This window comes from Marmota marmota, unplaced genomic scaffold, assembly GCF_001458135.2.
Source record: "Marmota marmota marmota unplaced genomic scaffold, marMar, whole genome shotgun sequence".
In the NCBI taxonomy this organism is placed as follows: domain Eukaryota; kingdom Metazoa; phylum Chordata; class Mammalia; order Rodentia; family Sciuridae; genus Marmota; species Marmota marmota.
The window spans coordinates 2,092,845-2,106,098 of record NW_025999891.1 but is presented as its reverse complement, the minus strand read 5'-3'; the positions used below and the strand labels follow the sequence as shown (position 1 = coordinate 2,106,098).

General features: G+C 47.8%; 1 protein-coding gene across 2 annotated transcripts; it reads right to left on the bottom strand.

Moving 5' to 3' along the window:
* Positions 1-7,982: 7,982 nt before the first annotated feature.
* Positions 7,983-11,620, bottom strand: CUNH17orf97 (chromosome unknown C17orf97 homolog). Of its 2 annotated transcripts, none has more exons than XM_015500961.2 (2): positions 11,323-11,620; positions 7,983-9,079 (listed from the first exon to the last, which is right to left on the bottom strand). In XM_015500961.2, exons 1-2 carry the CDS (start codon positions 11,519-11,521, stop codon positions 8,583-8,585), a joined length of 696 nt encoding a protein of 231 aa, XP_015356447.1. In that variant the 5' UTR covers positions 11,522-11,620; the 3' UTR covers positions 7,983-8,582. The 2 variants fall into 2 exon arrangements, with proteins under 2 accessions (XP_015356447.1, XP_048649225.1); XM_048793268.1 differs by having other exon boundaries at positions 7,983-9,076; positions 11,323-11,613.
* Between the last annotated feature and the right edge of the window lie 1,634 nt (positions 11,621-13,254).

The window sequence follows — 13,254 nt, the reverse complement described above, 5'->3', positions numbered from 1 at the left end:
GCTATACAAGTGTTTATTGTTTTAATTATCTTTTGGCTTGTAATTTTACTCCCAAGAATGTATCCAAAGCACTGGAAAATTGCACTCAGATGGGCATATAAGGATATTCACTGCAGAATTGTTTAGAAGAGTCAAAAAAAAAAATGCAGGCTGGGCAATATAATCCCAGCAATTTGGGAGACGGAAGCAGAAGGATTGCAAGTTCAAGGCCAGACTCAGCAACTTAGCAAGGCCTTCAGCAACATAGCGATTCCCTGTCTCAAAAAATAAAAAAGGCTGGGGATGTAGCTCAATGCTAAAGTGCCCCTGGGTTTAATTGCCAGTACATTAAATAAAAAAAAAATCCAATAGGAAACCAATTAAATGTCCACAAATAGAAGATTGAATAAATAGTCCATATATAATGCAATACAGGCAAGCAGCAAGCATCTCAAAATGTGATATGGATGTCAATTTAGTGATTTGGAAAAATGTCCATGCCATATTTTTAACAGAATTGTTAAAAAAATAATGTATTTATTAATGTCCCATGAATTTTGTTTTCCTATGTGTAGATGTAATAACAAACAGAAAAGGACTGAAAGAAAGGAAACCAAACCGATGAGGCTATTGCTTTCCAAATGGTGGGACTATCAGGTGTCTTAAAAACTTTTTTTCCTTACCTTTATTTCCTAATTTGCCTGAAACATTCATGTATTTCTGATGTGGTTTGAAAAGTAAAACCTGAGTGTAGAATTTCACACAGCTTCTGGTGATCAGATTTAAGTGTAGAGAAATTAAAGTGAAGTGGTCTGTCTTTTAGACCAGGTTGGAGAACTGGAAAGTCTGAGTTAAAAACCTGCCACAATTTCATGGATGCTGGTAAAGACAAGAGATTCTTGGGTCTGAGATAAAGGATGATTTATTAGTCACAGCAATAACAGTAGGCAGAATACTAGCATTTGCACTGGGTTCTGCAGTTTCATTTCCCATGGGGTGAAATAGAGAGGTTCTTAGGTTATAGGAGGGGAACGCTAAGTTTAAGAACCAGAACCTTCTAGAATAGGTAGTAAGCAAATCTGCTCTTTGCTCTGGAGGAAGACACCATCTTTGTCTTCCAAAGCTGTTTATCATACAAACATCCTTCGAAAGATAGTTTGGAACAAAAGTAACCAGTTATTATCCTCACAAGACATGCAGAAACATGAGAAACATGAGAATTCCCTTTGGGGAATTGTTTCCTAACAATCAGAGCTTCTCAAATTTAATGTGTATACAAATCAGCCAGGGATCTTGTTCAACGACAGGTTCTGATTCAGTAGGTCTGGTTGGGTGGGGGACCCAAGAGTTTGCTGACAAGGGTGTTTCTACCTAGCTCCCAGGTCATGTTGGTGTTGCTAGTTCCAGAAGCATACTTTGAGCAGCAAAGACACCCATCCTCAAAGGCAAGGCATGGGTAGTAGCTGCAGGCTGAGGCTGCTGGGCAGAGCCCGGAGTGCTGGTCTGAGATCTTGTGACTGAATGGGAATGGCTGAATGAGGTAGGATCCTTTCCAGTGGTGACCAGAGGGGAACATGTCAATGGTTTCAAAGGCTGGATTTGACCATGAACAAGTACACAGTATGGCCGGGATGGCTGAGGGAGTTTTCCTATCACCCCAGGGTCTGTCCAGGCCAGTTGGTGGGTATTCCTACTTCCCCAGGGAGCTTCTCTGCCAGCTACAGTTCCAGGACTGACCCTCTCCTTCCGACACACCCACCCAGCACCAGCAACCAACCCTATTGACAAGCCCTGTTCAGCTGCTTTGATCTCTCTTTTGCCATTGTTCTGAGCTCTGGCAGTGTGTGAGTGCCCGCCTAGGCTGCCTGTCTTAGGCACTGGCACAGTAATGAAGAGCAGGATCTCTGGAATCAGCAGACCTGGGTTTAACATCCCAGCTTCTCAGTCCCTGTGTGACCTTGAGCAAGTCCCTTTCCCACTCTGTGCTGATTTCCTTGTGTGCAACTGGGTATCTAACATCCTTGTATCTTGATGATTATTATGTGGATGAAGTAAAATCATGTATGATATTCTCTAGCTTCATTTATTTACCAGCAAATGCCATAATTTCATTCTTCTTTAAGGTTGAGTAATATTCCATTGTGTATATATTTACCACAGTTTCTTTATCCATCCATCTGCTGAAGGACACCTAGGTTGGTTCCATAGTTTAACTATTGTGAGTTGAGCTTCTATAAACATAGACCAACAGTATAGAATAGAATACAATATCTAATGCATATAAATACAAATATCTCATACTAGACAAAGGCACCAAAAACATTCACTGGGAAAAAAGATAGCCTATTCAACAAATAGTGCTGGGAAAACTGGAAATCCACATGTAACAAGTTGAAATTAAACCCCTATCTTTCACCCTGCATGAAACTCAGCTCAAAGTGGACCAAAGACTTAGGCACTAGAACAGAGACCCTGCACCCACTCCAGAAAAAGTAGGCCCAAATCTTCTCTGTGTCAACCTAGGATTTGAATTCCTTAACAAGACTCCTACAGTGCAAGAGGTGAAAGAACTTATAAACAATAAAATGCCATAAAAATATTACACTTACAATTAAGATGGGAGATACAAAACATACGCCAGGAAAACACAGTACAAATAGGTAGGTGTAGCTCCTGGGATGCGCACAGTGAGGAGAAGCCATGAGGCTTTTTCTCCTCCCCAGCTTTACTGGGAAGGGAATAAGGAATCTGAAGAGGCCCATTCAGTCCAACCCAGCTCTGAACTGGCCCCACAGTGATCTCAGCCCTATAGGACACAGTGTCACTTCCAGAAATAAATTTTAAGGTCCTCCAAACACCAGGAGTGGGTGTCTGTGGTGCTTGTTTAAAATATGGCTTTTTTTTTTTTAATTCGGTACTGGGGATTGAACCCAGGGGGACTTCATCACCAGCACTTTTAATTTTTTAATTTTGAGACATGATCTCAATGAATTATTGAGACTGGCCTCATACTTGTGATCCTCCTGCCTCAACCTTGCATGTTGCTGAAATTACAGGTGTGCACCACTGTGCCTGGCAAAATGTGGCTTCCTATGACAAGCTTGGGGTCTGGATTTTCCAGCCCTCAGATGAGAGTTGAGGCAGCTTGCTGAGAGCATGGCTGGTGGTGAGGGAAGAGGCCAACTGTTTCAACTGGACATTTTAGCTGTGTAAAAAGAAAGAAAGAAAAGAAAAAATGATCCCCAAATTTAGTGACTTAAAACCACTTTATTAAACTGGGTGTGGTGTTGCATGTTTGTAATCCCAGCTCCTCAAAGGCTGAGGGGGGAGTAAGTGCATAGTTTGCCTTGGGGTTCACTCTTGGTGTATGTTCTATGGTTTGGATAAATGCAAGATGACATGTGTCCACCGCTGTAGTAGCCTACAGAATAGTTTCACAGCTCCCTCAAACACTCATTCATTCCCTCCCCACCCCCCAAACACAGTATTTTTTTATAACCTCCTCTTGCAAAGAGCATCCCATCATTTTTGTTGTGTTTTCTTCATTAGAGTCAATAGGTTCAGCCCACATTAAAGAGAAGGGTGTGAGTAGCCAAGCAGAGATCATTGGGGGTCTCACCCGGCAATCTGTCCTGCAGTGGTGCTGGCTCTTGAGGCTCACACAGGACTGCTTGTTCCCAGGTCTCCAACCCCTGCTGATGTGCATATGAAGTGCCAATATCTATCTCTCTGCTCACGCTGGGGGTCTCATAGTGAGAGGGTGCACATCCTAGCTGTGCTGGGATGTCTTAAGGGCTCAAGCCCAGCTCCAGGCTTCACCAAATTCAGTACAAACCATCAACCCAATTATTATTACTAACCAGGGCCTTCTGCTCCCAAGCGGCTCATGGACCTGAGGTTTAGACATTATTTATTTTCAGTTAGTAGATTTCCTGGCATTGGCCAAGGGTCAGTGGTTCCGGAGATAAGCATGCAGTCAATCCAGATCACTTAACTCCTGTCATACAGGCCATTCCTATGACCTTTGATCAGGCCTTTAGAAAAATGAATCAGAGGCAGGTAGGTGTTGTGGCTCAGCAGTAGAGCACTTGCCTAGCACATGAGGCGCCCTGGGTTCGATCCTCAGCACTACATAAAAATAAATAAATAAAGGTATTGGGTCCACCTACAACTAAAAAATAAATATTTTTTAAAAAAGAAAAATGAATCAGTTTTAGGGAAGGTGTGATGGTGCACACCTATAATTTCAGCCATGTGGGAGGCTGAGGCAGGAGGATCACAAGCTCCAAGTCAGCCTTGGCAATTTAACGAGGCCCTAAGCAACTTAGTGAGAACTTGGTTCAAAATAAAACATTTTTTAAAAAAGGCTGGGGGTATTGCTCAGTGGTAAAGTGCCTCTAGGTCCAATCCCCAGTACTGCCAAAAAAAAAAAAAAATCATTCATCTGGAGGGCAATGGACCAGTCTCTGTCTACTTGGCTCTATGGAGTCACGCTGCATAGGTTCTGCTTAGATTCTACGACCATCTGTTCAGCTCATGCAGCCAGTGGGCGTGGACCTCAGACTTCCCCATCACACTGGAGGTCTATCTGTCTGTCAGCCATCACAGACTCCATTTCCCTGGCTGTTGTGATTAGCTCACTGATGAGCACACAATCCTCGCCAGGCCAGAGACCTTCTCTGGGGTTGATATGGACACTGGGTAGGGACACAGGAGTAAATCTTTTCTTTATAAGGATGTGGCCACCTTCGACATCCTGTGGTAAGAACTCACCTGAAAGTGAAGCTAATAGAGAGGCCACAGAGGTGGAGAGATGTGGAGACTCTGATTCGATAGTGTGACCTGGATCTAGCTAATGCCTGAAGCCACAGACAATGCTGGGCCGTTAGTTTTTTGTTTTGCAATAGCAGAGGTTGAAGCCAGGGCATTCTGCCACCAAGCCACATCCCGGGCCCTTGAACTTACAACCCTCCTGCCTCAGCCTCCCGAGTAGCCAGGATTACAGGTATGGCTGCCGTGCCTGGCTGGACTGTTAGCCTTATAAGTAAATCACTCCCCTTTCTAAGCGAGTTCTCATAGTGATTTCTGTTCTTTGCTACTGAAAGAGCCCTTGGATACAGCCTGGGTGTGAGGAAAATACTAACAATTTCTAATCCAAGGCATTTGGAGTTGGAGCCGCTTCTGTGCTCCCTGGAGCACTAAGCCCTTCCCGCTTCTCCATCTTTGTCTTAAACACAGGCTCCCATTTGGTGCCAGGCTCCAAGTGGGCACTGTCTTGTGGGGTTCCAAAGGCCCCTGCCTGGAACACTAGCCTTTTGCTTCATTCCTCCTACATCCTCTCTGTTCCAGACCCCTGTAATTTGTCATGTGGCCTGTTAGAATGGTAAGTTTGTCATCCACTGAAGTCACATTTCTTTGTGAAACTCACCCTTCAGTGAGGTGTGGTCTTCACCAGCCCCAGGCCAGCCTCTCCAGTGGCTGTGTAGCTGGGCCAGCCTGAAACATCATTGGTCAAAATTCTTGGGCTAGATGGAGTGCCTTCAGGGTGCCAGGCGCCATGTTAAGTGCTGGATATAATGACAGCATTTGGTTCTCATAACATGAAGGAAAAACCAAGGCTCAGAGAAGTTAAGCAATTTGCCTGAGGTGACAAAGCACATGGTGGAGAAGAGAGGAAGCCTGATCTAACATCAAAGCTCATCATCTTAGCTCTGTGCTTCCTGTTGCCAGGTCCTGAGCTGCTTCCCTCCTCCCTACCTCTCCACCATGATGTCCGACTTCATCTCAGGCACAGAGCAATGGAGTCAGTGTTCTAGGGACTGAGACCTCTGAATCCAATGGCAAAAGGAGAGAGAGGACTTGGTGTTTATGAGCTGGGGGAAGGCAGAAGGCAGTAAGGGAGAACACCAGGGAGATCTGGCCAAAGTCACTAACTTGGTTCTCCAGTATCCCCAAGATGGGTTTGCGGAATCACACTAGTGAGTCTCTGTGCTTCCACATCCGAGAGAAAACACACGACCTTCTGAGTTTGGCTGATTTCACTTAACGTAATGCCCCCAAGTTCCATCCGTTTTCCTGCAAATGACATAATGTCATTGGAACAATTAACTTCTATGGAAAAAGGGGCTTTGCTGCATAATTAAAGGTCTTCAGATGGGCAGATCATCCTGGGCTCTCCTGATGGGTCCGTAAGCGCAGCCATTATTATCTTTATAAGACAGAGACTTGACTGCAGGAGAGACAGGAGGTGGTGTGGTAATAGAAACAGGGAGACTGAAGCTGCTGCACTGCTGACTTTGAAGATGAAGGAAGAGGCCGCAAGCCAAGAAATGCAAGATATGCGGCTCTACAAGCTAAAAAAATGCAAGGAAATGAAGTATCCTATGGAATCCCCAACAGGCTGCAGCAGTGCCAAAACCTTGGCTCTGGCCCGTTGAAATCTAGTGTGGGCTTCTGACCCCCAGAACTGTAGAACTGCTTCATGTTCTTTTAAGCCACTGAGTCTGTGGTCATTTGTTACAGTAACAACAGAAAATCATGACCTAACATTCTGACTCCCCAACTCCAAAAAAAAAAAAAAAAAGAGCTTATAACCTTAGCCACTATCCCAGAATGATGCCCTATCTCGTGGCAGGAAGACCACCACAGGCCACCTCTCCCACCCCTCACCACCCTCGGAAGATTTTGCTAAGCTGCCTGGGCCCTCTTCAGGTCTGTCGGGCCCTCCGACTCCACCATGCAGCACATCCCTAGCCACCACCCAGAGGTGGATCTGGAGGGCACATGAGATGACAGCCCAGCTGCTCCCCGCTGGCCATCTTTACCTGGATACCTGGGACTTCAGCAGGGTCACGTGGCTGGGCATGCGCTCACTTCCTGTTCCCCTACTCTCCATGGACAGTGGAGAGGACAGGCCCAGTCTCAGCACAGGGAAGGCCATTCCTGTCTGCTTCAGGGTCCCTGCCAGGCCTGGCTGCTCACCATTTTCCAGGGCAGGAGAGGACTCTTCTAAAAGTTCCTTCAGAATATTTTGCCAAATGACAAAAACATGGAAACTCTGTAACTGGACTTTTAAGGCAGGGTGAGAAGAGGGATGCTGGGAGCTAAAGGCCAACGGGATCAAGACGGGAGCTTCGCTCAGCTTTCAAATAAGCGCCCTGTGGGGCTTAGTATTGGTTTCAACCTGGCTCGTGTACACTATATGCTCAACTATCCCAGAACATTCGAACCCTTTGGAAGGCGGAACCTCTTCTTAGACCTCCACTCTGCCCCTCGCAGGGAGCTGATGCCAACCCAGAGATCACCCCTAACCTTTGGACCCATCCATTTGCCTCTTGTGCCTGAAAGCAACCTCTCCTCATAACTTAGGCAGGCTTCCAGGCACACACAGTGCGGCAGACTAGAAATGCCAGGGAATTGGCACCCCTTGTCCAGGACCAGCCTTCAGCCAGTGCCTTCAGGAAGAATAATACCCGAGCTCCCACACTCAAATGTGATACTTCTGAGATCTGGGTTTTGAATTGTTTCCCAGTGCCTCCCATGGGACTAAGCTCCAGGTGCTGAGGGTGAAAGGTAGCTTAATGCTGATCCCTGGACTGGCTGCCTCCCTTCCCCACTATCCTTTTCTTCCACACACCAATTATTTGGGAAGTCTCCCAAATAATCTCCTTGCATTTGAATTAGGGCCTGCTTCTGGAAGGATGCACATAGCCCTCATTCAATAAATATTTGTGAAAGGGAGGAATATAAATTTAGGATAAGGATAAGCAGCATTGTGAGGGTTTTTTTTGTTTTTTGTTTTTTGTTTTCGGTACTAGAAATTGAACCCAGGGGTGCTCTACTACTGGGCTACATCCCCATCATTTTTATTTTTATTTTGAGAGAGGGTCTTGCTAAATTGCTGAGGCTGGCCTCCAACTTGTGATCCTCCTGCCCTCCTGAGCCGTGGGATTACAGATGTGCATCACCATACCTGCAGTAAGGTATTTTTAACGCTCCAGAACTTTGCTTAAAATGTTATTTGGGGGGTTCAATTCCCAGGACTCCCAAAAATGTTATTGGGGGGGGATTAGGAAAGGACTGTATTTATAAAAGCAGCAATAGTCCTCTGGAGACCTCCCACTGTAACCTCCCAAGGACGAAGTACTAGAATCCACTGATTCTGAAGGTCATGCAAGTTTAAGTAGTGTGTTTAATTCAAAGTCTCCAGGATATTCAGGGCATTTTCTTGGGTCGACAGATGCACGCACTATGAGTTTTATCCATGAACTTAGTTTGAGACTGAGAATTTACATAATCCACAGTTTCTTTTCCTTTTGGGGGCAGATTATAGACAGCTAACTGTGATGAGAAATTACACAACAAAGAGAGATGTCAGTTTAAGAAAAAGGCAATTCTGGAGAGCACCGAGTCTGCAGAGTTGCCTGGGTTCTTCAGGAATGTGACTTTCCTAGGCACTTCGGAGCCTCGGGGTGAAGGAGAGGCTGGTCTTCTCTGTACTCCCTACTTTTACTGCATTCCCATACGGGTCTGATTTCCTTTTATATCTTTTTAAAAACATAAATTTGTGGTAAGGAGACACTCCTCAGTGTTGTGGGTAGACTTCACTCTGGCACAGCAGTACCTAAATCAGAGGGTAGGAGCTTCGCAGAGAGATTTCCTTCTAAGAAGTGATGAGAGCAGTCGGTTTTCGCGGCTGGTGGCCTGCTGCTGGCCCTGCAGTCCTTGTCTGAGAGGTAGGGTAAGTTCTCAGGGCTGTCCTCAGCAGAGGGATCCTCGTGGAAGCTCTTGAGAGCCAAACTCCGGTACCGCTTCCTCCGGTTCACTTTATATACTCGAATCCTTTCTTTTTCTGCCTCTGGGTCGGCGAGAATCCCATCCCAACGCAGGCTCTCGTTGATTTGGTTGGAAAGGTTCTCTTCCACTTCGGCAAAGGGGGGCAGGCTCACCACGGTGCAGGAGTAGGAAGGGTTGTGCTTGTTTGCCTCTTTGTCCGGTTTGGGCTCTGACTTGGCGCCATGGTCTTTGCTGGGATTTAAGATGTCATGGAAGGATGAAGACAGTGGCTGACTCTTCAGGCCTCGACTCTGATGTTTATCTGCTGAGCAGATGAAGAGGTTAGTGTTTGCAGCCATGTCTGCCCTGAGCCTGCCTGGGAGGATGCCTGAATCACCAAAGATGGAGGGGGCATGGGGACCACTCTTCACGCAGGGCTCAGACTGCCAAGCCCACCAGTCTTGTAACCCCCTGCCTGTATGCCTTGGGTTAAATCATCTGGGGGCAGATGATTATTTTACTTATTTTGTGGTATTGGGGAAGGAACCAGGGCCTTGTGCGTATCAACCACACACCCTGCCAACAAGCTACACCCCAGCCCTGGGAACCATTGTTTGAGCACCTACTGGAAAGCAGGCCCTCCAGATAGAAGCTATCAGTCCTGTTTTCCAGGTCAGGAAACTGAGGACCCGAGAGCTTCATTAACTGCCAATGTCACACAGGAAATGGCAGAGTCAGATTCAAAGGTAGGGCCTGGCTCTGGCTGCCCTGCTGCCCCCCACTGAACCTTGCCCCAGGTTTACCAAGGTACTTTCCAGGCTGTGTCTGTGACTCGACTGCCAGTCTAGACATTTGATGATGGAAGAAATGGAGCCAAGCAAAAAGCTTCCTAAACTTGACTGATGCAATCGGCATCATGCCAAACCCGGAAATACTTCTGCTGTGTGGCTTGAACTATTTCTTTCTTTGTTCCTTTTTTTTTTTTTTTAAGTAGCTTTTCAGAATTATATGACATTCCTATAAAGTACTACAAGTTATGGTTCTTTTATCAGCTCATCCTTCTAGTTTTTAGGAGACAGAAATACCTCCCTCAGCCAAAAGGAAGGGGGGAGAGCAAAGAAAAGAAGGGGAAAATTCATGTCTTGATATTTCTTTACCTTCTACTCCCCCAAAACTATCTCGTGTCCCCTGCTAACAGTATGAGGTACCATAATTTGAACAGCGAAAAGTTATACATCAAAAAGACAATATACTTCCTGATTTTGCTTTGTGGATACACACAGGGTCTTTGCCTTACACTCCAGAATTGGTCCCCCCCATTTTTATTATAATTCCACCTGAAGAAGCCATTATACCCTTGTCCTTGCTCCCTTCCCCAGACTACAAGGCCGACAAGGGGCTGCCTGCCATTCCTCTGCCTCTGGCTCTGCACACAGAGAGCCAGATACCAGAAACTTGAGCTGGGAACCATCACATTGGAGGTCAGGGCCATTTCCCTGACGTAATCCACTGAGCTGGACCACACAGGTGACAATGGAATCACTGTGCTCATGGATGGATGCATTCTACATCATTGCCACACTGTCCTTGAAGTGGGCATTCAGGGCCTTTGTGGAGAAGAAATCTGGGGGTCTTATGAGAAGAGCTTAGTGCAGTGTGGGGACTCTGCAGGTGTCATTGAGGCTGGGGTACCTATGTGGATATTCTGGGAAGGGCGCAGGGGTGTCTATGCATGTGAGTGTCTAACAGTATCTGTGTGTGTGTGTGCTGCCTGTGAATTATGTGCACGACTGGGTAGCTGTGCTTTAGTGTCATCGGATGGTGTCACTGACATGAGGATGTGTTGGGAAGGGATAAGAGGATGGGGCAGTGACAGGTATGCAGTGGGGCTGCCCCTTGGTGGATGGGGGTGGGGTCCACACAGGGAGGATTCTTCCTAAGCATTTACCTAGGTGTGGGTGTCCACAAAGCATCCAGAGGCAGGTGCCCCTTCATGCGTGAGGACGTGACGACCACCTCTTGGGGGAAGGCAGGAGTCTGTGTTTCTGTATGTGATTGTCTGTCAGTGTCTTCAGGTCAAGAGAAGTCTCTCTGTGAGTGGTCTCTGTAGAGGGCTTGAGATTTCTTCAGAGAGGTGTGGGTATTAGGGAAAGAAGTTGGGCTGAGGGACTGGGAAGTTGAGAGAGTATCTGTGGGGCTGAGGGGCTCTTGGGAATGCGGTATCTGTGGGGGTTGCCTGAGAGGAGTTGAGGAATTATTGCATATTGGGAACTCTCGGTGCAGCCGTGGGGGTCTCTGGGAAACAGTAAAGTTGGTGGAACTTCTGTGGCCTTGAAGGGGTCTCTTGGAAGGACAATCTCTGTGGACACCATGGTCTTAAGGCATAGGGCGGGGCATCACTGCGCCAACCTAAGTAGAATGTGGAGACAAGGGGGCTCTGGATTGGAGCGTCTCTGTCTTGTTCCAAGCTCTCTCCGGGTAGAAGGGCATCTCTGGGAGGAGGTGGGTGTCCTGGGAGAGGAATCTCAGGTGGGGTAGCGGAGGTGGCCACGCTAGCTCTCCTCTTACCGTCCCCCTTGCCCGACCCCTTGGTCTTCTTCTTCTTCTTCACCTTCCGTTTGACCGGTTCTGAGGTGCTGCCCGCGATGGGAGGTAGCTTGGACCCCCGAGAGCCCGCCGCGCCGCCCTCCGGCGCCTCCTCTTCCTCATCGTCCTCCTCGCACTCCTCGCTGAACCCCGCCGCCCCGACCCCACCGCGGCGGCTCATTAGCCCGCGGGTTCGCGACTGGGACCCGCAGCTGCGGGGCGGGACGATTCCGGCGCGGACTGCCGGGCGGGGGCCACGCGTCTCCACGGCGACCGGCCGACATCGCGCGTGCGCATTCGGAAAGCCGCCGCCGGGTACAGCCCCCCAGGACATCGTGTGCGCATGCGTGTTTCTATAGGTTGCAGACCTAGGACAGAGGAAAAGGGTGGGAGAGGTTCTAAATCCTTGGGCTGACTTACCTCTCCACTCTATGCCGTGTTTTCTCCCTTTGGTGCTGGGGTCTGAACCCAGGGGCACTTTACCACTGAGCCACATCCCCAGCCCTTTTTATTTCTTATTTTGAGACAGAGTCTCTCTAAATCTGCTTAGGGCCTCGCTAAATTGTCGAGGCTGGCCTTGAACTTTCCAGCCTTCTGCCTCAGTCTCCGGGGATTACAGGCATGCGCCCCTGTACCTGGGCCCTGTACTCCTATGCCTTCTAAAATACTATTTATTCTTACCCAAATTTTTTTATTGTGCGGGTTCCAGTCTTGTTCCGCCCTGAACTGTGGAAGCCAATATGTCCAAATCAAACTTCACTGTTTCCCTTCTCAGTGAAGAAAGCAGCTGGATAGGCCAGCCCTTGGCAGCCTTTCCTGTCTCCCACTCCGGCGCTTTTGCCCTCACCTAGGCTAGGCTGACCGCCACGGCTGGCACTTGGAATTGGCTCTCATCTTTCAAGCCCTCCCCTCAAGATCTTTTTTGGGGGGTGGCATGTGCCTCTAGTCCCAGCCTCTCAGGAGGTTGAGCCCAGGAATTTTGGGCCAGCCTGGGCAGCCTACCTTTATTCTGTTTATTTATTTTCATGTGATGGTGAGGATCAAACCCAGCGCCGCACATGTGGTAGGCGAGCGCTCAACCACTGAGCCCAGCCCCAGCCCCAGCCCCTCATCACAGTTCTTGTCAATACTGTTGGGTTGCTGTGGCTCACAGGGCCGGGGATGATCTGCCGCCTGCTTTTCTTTTTAAGTGAACCCACCACAGATTGTATCATCCAAGCACAGCTGCGATTATATCTCTCATTCCACAAGCTCAGCTAGACTTTGGCCATTCCCACAAGAGGCAGAGCCTACATCTACCCCCCACCTTTAATTTGGGCGAGTTTGTTGACTAACTTGTAACCAAAGAACACAGCAGGAGTGGCACTGTGTGTAGGCTTGGTCGAAAAAGGTGGTACAGCATCCATCCACCTTGTTAGCCTATGACTTGAGTTTCCCAGTAAGATCCCCGAGGGCCTGAGGCTGGCATGATTCCAGGAAGCCTCAACTAGACACATGAAGGGACCTGACATTATGTGAAGAGAGAGATGCCCCTGTTACTCCAGCCCCAACTTTTTCCACACTGAATAGCAGAACTGGGCACCACCTGTAATACCAGCAATCTGAGAGGCTGAGGCAGGTGGGTCACAAGTTCGAGGCCAGCCTGGACAACTTAGTGAAACCCTGTCTCAAAATAAAATATATAAAGAGCTGGGGATGTGGCTCAGGGGTCGAGCACCTCTGGGTTCAATCCCCGTACTAAAATAAATAAATAAATAATATAAAATAAATAAAAAGGGTTGAGGGTATAACTCAGTGGGAGGAATCCCTGGGTTCAACCCCTCAAGGGGGGTCCATACAGCAGGAAAGACAATGCCCCCCAGACCAGACCCCACCCAACCATTCTTTCCTAATTCTTGACTCAAGGAAACAGTG